The sequence below is a fragment of the Trichechus manatus genome, unplaced genomic scaffold, assembly GCF_000243295.1.
Source record: "Trichechus manatus latirostris isolate Lorelei unplaced genomic scaffold, TriManLat1.0 scaffold00108, whole genome shotgun sequence".
NCBI classification, from domain to species: Eukaryota; Metazoa; Chordata; class Mammalia; order Sirenia; family Trichechidae; genus Trichechus; species Trichechus manatus.
This window is the reverse complement of record NW_004444044.1, coordinates 3,907,093-3,914,061: the sequence shown is the minus strand read 5'-3', so window position 1 is coordinate 3,914,061 and position 6,969 is coordinate 3,907,093. Positions and strand designations below refer to the sequence as shown.

At 38.4% G+C, this 6,969-nt stretch overlaps 2 protein-coding genes across 2 annotated transcripts in view; both read right to left on the bottom strand.

Annotated features, from left to right (window-relative positions):
* The window catches only part of LOC101361539 (G-rich sequence factor 1), an 18,751-nt gene that overhangs the window by 10,222 nt on the left and 1,560 nt on the right, over positions 1–6,969 (bottom strand). The window lies entirely within an intron of this gene.
* On the bottom strand, positions 3–6,747 carry LOC111821819 (G-rich sequence factor 1-like; the record flags this gene model as incomplete). Its single annotated transcript, XM_023737773.1, has 6 exons — positions 6,425–6,747; positions 4,339–4,583; positions 3,129–3,284; positions 2,489–2,632; positions 1,734–1,869; positions 3–114 (listed from the first exon to the last, which is right to left on the bottom strand). Coding segments are annotated over exons 1-6 (1,116 nt in total), but the record flags the coding sequence as incomplete, so codon positions are not given.

The following is a 6,969-nucleotide window of genomic DNA, read 5'->3' as shown; positions in this document are numbered from 1 at the left end:
ATTTCTGGCTCAGTTATATACTTAGCAGTAGGAGAAGATGCCATTTTCTTTCCCTTATGAGAACCAACATGTGTTCGAACTTCATTCCTTCTGCTTGGAAATATCTCTATATATCTATATCAAAGCAAAAATGAACAGGCACAAATGATACAAAGCAACTTTGAACCCATATAAAACAAACATGATTATGTTATAAAGTCAAAAGCTTATGAAACACAGATGTCTAAAGATAACAGGTGGATGGATATAAATATCAGCCTATAGAAGAGGATTCTCACTAGTCACTGATTTAATCTTCCCCCTCCCAAAATAACAGTGCTCTTCATATACATTTAACAGTATCTCTACTCTGTTTCTCTTCATGAAGACAATTATGTGAAGATTAACTGTGTGTACAGAACAGAAATAATCTGGTAAGAAAGGGTTTTTCTTTTTACAGTTGGATAACAATTACTTGAAGGCTTGTAGTTCAATTCTGTGGAAATTAATCACACTGGTATAGATATTAAACGTCACTGTATCTGTAGAGCTAACTCTCCCATAACTTCACTAAGCGTCTGATGAGAATTCAAGAACTAAATGTCAATTCTGACTCGCTATCATAGAGGCAGTGAAACTATCAAATCAAGTTTCTGAAATCAGTTTCTAACCACTACTTCTCCAAACTAGGTTATTAAATTTGAGTTATAAAAGTCATTTGTATTTTCAGACCTATAAAGATTAGATGGAAACTACTTCTGAATTTATTAAAAGATATCTGTACACTGCCTTAATCTTCCCACATAAAAACAGAACACCAGTGGTTCCAAAATACAAGAAAATATGAAGAGTGCTGGAAAAAAGTTGGGAGGGAGTGCTCTGCATATACTTTCTTCATCTAAAAAAATTCAACGAAGACCTTTTAACCACTTTTATAAATAGATCCAGAAATACACTGGTTTTTAAGTGGAATCTTTTTAACTTCAAAGGAGCTGAAAAAAGGCCAGTGAGCAGTAAAATGGTGATTTAAAATTTAACACTACTTTGACTGCACTTCCAAAGTCAAAGTTAAAAGCCCACCCATCATTACATACATCCTGATGTGATGTGATATGCAGTATAGAAGATCACCTATAGAGTATCCTTAACAAAATGGTAACCTGAACCAATTCAAAACTTTAGCTCTAACTTCCAATTTCCAGAAAATAATAAAGGATGATGAAACAAGTCAGATGACACCATGAAGAAACAATTAGACAAATACAGAAAGTAAGACACTGTACAAGAGAAGTGACCAGATTCTTCAAAAGCCAATGGCATTAAAAAGAGTGAAGAAATAAAAATAAAGCCAAAAGGGATTTGCTCTAATTTAAGAGAATCAAATATATAACAATCAAATGCAATGTTTAGACCTTGTCTGGATTCTCACTCAAACCAACCAACTGTAAAAAGGCATTTTGGGGATAACTGGCAATATCTGAGTATTGACAGGCATTAAATAATGCTAATTTTGTTAGATGTGGTAATGATACTGTGATTATATGAGAATACACTGGTTTTTTTTTTAAAGATGTATACTAGAAAACAGACGAACGCAATGTAAAATGTTAATATTTGTTCAACTAGGTGATACATTCATCATCCTACTCTCAAATTACTTTGTGTCTGGAAACTTTTACACTCATATTACAGTACATTCATCAAAATGACCTGATGTGTGATACTTCTGCATCATCAGTATCTGCTTCACTCACCGGTTACCAATTTCTTCCCTGTGTTTCAACAGGGCTTGGTCGGCCATTTCTGGTTCTTCAAACTGCACATAGGCTTCCCCTGTTTTTCTTCTCCCTCTATAGTCCATGACAAATGTAATGTCTACTATATTCAGTCCTAGGACACCAAAAAATTATTACAAATAAGTATTGCCAACAGGAGCTTTCTCCCCCTCAGTATTAACACAGTCACTCAGTAATAAAAAAATTTTTCTGCTGTTTTGTCCATCCCAAAGCTGGATACATGCCTAATGAGAAGAAAATTATTAAACAGCCAAAAGGTAACAACACCTATATTTCCAGAATGAACAACACATTTAGAGTCCAAGCAGCCCATCTAAAACACACAACTGTCACCTTTTCTTTTTTTTTTGGGGGGGGGGGTCATTAATTATGTATTAGGGGACAACAGAGATTTAGACTAAGATCACTACTAGTGGTGCATATTTTATGGCTAGAAATTGGATAATAATTCTTTTATAGCAAATAAATTTGTTACTGCCTTAGACAAATATGATCACTAGGACGAGGAAATCTGATCTCCTCCAGAGATCTGCCCAACAGGTCATAACTTTTATATAATCTATGATACCAGAAATTTGAATCAGAGCTCTCCCCTGAAGAACCTAATATAACTGTATGCTGTTACCTAGAAAAGGTTCATCTAAGGTATAGAAAAAGAAGACAATACAGGGAAAAAAGATATGAGGTCCCAAACATGTATCATTGAAAAGCACCTGCAAAGAAGTCTACAATGTCTTTCTCATTGCAACTGTAAGGAAGTCCTCTCAAACGAACCACACCATCATTTACCACAGGTGAAGGTTTGACCTGCAGGCTCTTCATTAAGGCATCCACATCTTCATTGTTTATCTCATATACTACAATGAAAAAGCACAAAAGGTATGCAAAAACCCTATCCAAGAAAAACCTAATTAAAAAAAAAAATCAAATATATCTCCACTTGATACGCTGTCAAAGAATTAAAAAACTACAATGAAAAAGCACACAAGGTATGAAAAAAAGACCCTAAAAAAAAAAAAATGTATCACCACTTGATAGGTTATCAATAAATTCAATAACTAGCATTTTTATCTTACTTCTCAGGAGAAAATAATGACAAATGACATGTACTATTATGTGACCAGCGTAACTCATCTAATTCTCACAACTTTTGAGATAAGCTTGGTCAACATGCTCATTTTATAGGTAAGAAACTGACAGTATCTCTCTGTGCTTAGTTTTCACAAGTTGTAAAATGGTGTGCTCCTAATATTTAACTACTTCACTATTGTTAGTGATCAAACAAACACGCCCCTGAAAAGTATGAATTGTGAATGCAATGATCCCAAAAAGCCAGAATCTGGCTTCACGTACCTTCCACATACCGCTGACCCATGTACATGCGGTGCTTTTCTAAAGCTTTCTGCACATCCTGCTCTGACTCCATTTCAATTAAGGCATCACCCCTTCGTTTCCCATCTCTATTTAAGAGGAAATGTATTCCATTCTCACCGTTGCGGACCCTGCAGTCTAAATATATGAGTAAAATCAATTAAGAACAGAAATCAAACTTTTCGCTCAATTATACAAGTCACTACGAATGCAATTTTCCAACAAGAAAACAAATCATGAACCAAAATGCCTGTTGTATTTTTTACACAAACCCCCATCACTGAAGCCACCCAAATGCTGATGAGCTGGTAGTCCCTAAAATGTTCCAAGTGTAAAAAATAAGCAAACCTTAACACGTAAGCTTATGATCTCCTGGCCTGTAAATAGTAAATCAGGGTAGACCCATCACGAAATGCACTATGTCCATCCCAATGTTTCTACAACTAGTTTCAGATCACTTAAGGAATTAAGATATGGTAAGGTTTATTCATAACTGTCTTCCCTTGTTAAAAATCATACCCGTAAGTATTCTAAATATCTCCTATAAGAATAATTTTGCTATCATAATTTAACTTTTCTCCCTTTTCATTACCAAACAAAGACATCTCGTATAATGGAAGTTGAAGGTGTAAGCAGTTTTATAAAATGCTTGACCTGTACAATGACATGCACATTAAGATATTTAATATATTCAGTTAAAGTGTTTTTCAACATTTTAAGGCAGCATCTTCTAAAAGCCTTTTAACAGGAAAATTAAAAAATCATGATCAGATATAAAAAACTAACCACAGATTGGTAAACCTTCCAAACATGTTTTTAAGGGAACTTTATTACTTGACACAGAGTGATTCTGTATTATAAATGTATGTATTACATAAACAGCTAATCTTAACCCCGTATTTCCACTAAGAGGTTCAGCTTTTTCCTATGTACCTATTAAAACTTTGAAGAAAACTGGTTTCATACAGTGTTACTTTAACACTAAACACTTTTTGATGCATTCCTAGTCTTTAAATCTGGTATACCACAAATGGTACTGCACGTGGTATAACTTGGTATGAATATGTAACCAGTGGAATGAGGCAATTCCTAATAATCAAATAGGATATCTATAGCATAACCTGACTTGTATTTCGTGGGACTGCCTTTTACTCAGAAAAAATTACGTATTTAAAGCATACATAAAATATACCTGAGAAAAAATTAAGCACATCTTCCACAGTACATGACCAGGGCAATCCTTGAGCTCGAATGAGATAAACATCATCCACTTCCTCTCCTAACTTGGATGGAGCCAGCTCATACTCAGGGAGTGGTGGAAGGTCTTCCAAGTAGGTAGTTTTGGACTCCTTCCAAGATAAATGAAGAAATGTAAAAGCATTTCTTTGACAACCTAGAGAACATTTATTTCCATAAACTAATGCTCTAGATGTTATTCTTTAAAAGAAAAAGCAAACTCGAAGCTGTCGAGTAGATTGACTCATGGCGACCCAATGTGTTACAGAATATAACTGCTACATAAGGTTTTCTTGGCTAGAATCTTTACGGAAGCAGATCTCCAGGCCTTTCTTCCACAGTGCCACTGGGTGGGTTCAAACTATTATTTCAGAGGCAAGAAGTAAACTTCCCAAATCTAACTCATCCTGTTCTGGCCTAGACTGTACATCCTAAATCAACAGCCAGGTATAATCTAATAGTTTGGCAGGACATACATCTTATACAGGGTTTACGTTCATCAGCCCCAAATTACACCTAATAATAATGTTTAGTTAAGACAGTACAAGTAGAGGTCCCTTTAATTCAACAAATATTTGAGTACCTTACATAGACAGTACACCATATTAGGCCCTAATCCCGAAGAGTTTATAATCTAGAATAAAACAGGAATCATACAAAACAAAATGCTTTAAGTGTTATAATTAAGATACAAAGTACTATAAAACCCATTGCCATCAAGTCAATTCCAACTCATAGCAACCGTACAGGACAAAGCAGAACTACCCCAAAGGGCTCCCAAGGAGCAGCTGGTGGATTCGAACTGCCGACCTTCTGGGTAGCAGCCATAGCTCTTAACCACTGCACCACCAGGACTCCATAATTCAAAACAGATTAACAGAAGAAAAATCAGGAGATGGGCCCTGAAGGAAGGATAGAATTCTGACAGGGGTATACAAAGGATAAGACATTCCAGTTTCAGAGATGAGGGGACGAAGGCATATATACAAAGGCCCACCTGGAAAACATCAATTAATCCCAGTTGGCTAAACTGTGGGGTACAATTAGGAGCCAAAGAAGATGAGCTGGCAAAAAGAACTTGGTTCCATGCAGAGAGGGCCTTGAGTGTAAAGCTGAATGTGTGTTCTTAACTTGGTAGGCAAAGGAGAGTGGGTAAATCAACAAGACAGCAGGATGCCTTGGAAAGATTAAGCTGTCAGGTGTCAGACCACCTGAATAAGAGAAAGATCATAAACCGGGTTTAAGGGCAGTATGAGGTGAAAGGAACCTGAACCATACTTAATTCTATTTACAAAACTAAGCAAACAATGGATTTAATAAGAATCCAACAAGCACTACAACCTGGGAAGAAAACTCAGGCCTTAACACTTGCACTTTATTGACCTAAAGACAGAAATACTACTTTCCTTTGTACCCTTCCATCATTTTCATGAACTTACAAGTAATTTTAAGCAATCAATAAATCTATGCCTATAGCACAGCGTCTAACATGTAATAGATGCTCAACAAATGGTATCTTTATAGCCAATTTCAGAAAAAAGAAATCGAGAAGCCAGTTCACAAAGGTTTATTACAGATGGTTTAAAAAAAAAAAGCAGCTTTCCCCCATTTTCCCAGAATTCTATAAGTATCACAAGCTTTGACAGAAAAGGGCAGAAGAAAGTATTGGGCCACGATTCAAATCAATTAGCTCAGCCACTGGCAGACAGAAGCCATGCTAATTAGCCTCCCAGTTTCCTTAAATTCAAGGAGAAGCACAAAATGAATTAAGATAAATATGATTCAAGGCATCAGGGGCTGGGTAGTCAAAAAAATGTGCAGACACTTCTCAGATGCCACGTAACAGCAGAAAACAAAGCTTCCTACAAGGCAAAAAATATATGCAAACTGAATTCCTCAAGTACACACTGACTTTAAAATAAGGGGAAAAAAACAAAGGAGAAAACATTGTAGATTCACACCTGAGTCCCCAAACTGTGGCCTCAGCTCTAGACGCCCCCTTCCTTCGCCCTTCCCCCGCCCCTGCGTATCAGTCTCCAAACTGTTCTTCCCTGTCAGAGGAAGTGGTGGTGCAGAGGTGACCTTCAGTAAACTGGGGCAGCCCGCCTCTCCCAGGAGACACAGGGAAGCGGGGCGTGCCAGGGAAGCGCCTCTTTCCCCACGAACCCAGCCTACGCACTACGTGCGTGAACCTTTTTCTCGGCGGCTGAACGCGAGGAGAGCCGGGGCCGCCCAGGCCTACTGCTCTGGCTGCACGCAAACTCCCAACCCTCCGCGGGGTCTCGCCTCCCAACTTCACAACCACCGGGTGGGGAGCGAGAAGAATGCGGCGTGGGGGCAGCAACAGCCTCACAAAACCTACCATGGGCCGGCGGGAAACAAGGCCTCAACATTCACCCCCGGCCACACTTACACTGCCCAACCGACCAGACAGTCGAGGGGAGAACAAAACAAGGAAAAACCCGTGGCCTAAGAGAGCGTCCCTTGTTCCCGGGCCCAATAGGAGGACGCGGGGGAGCAGGGAGGCGGGTGTGCGGCGCGTGCCACGGATCCCGGGGCGCGCCCGCGAGGCGCACGCGGAGGGCGC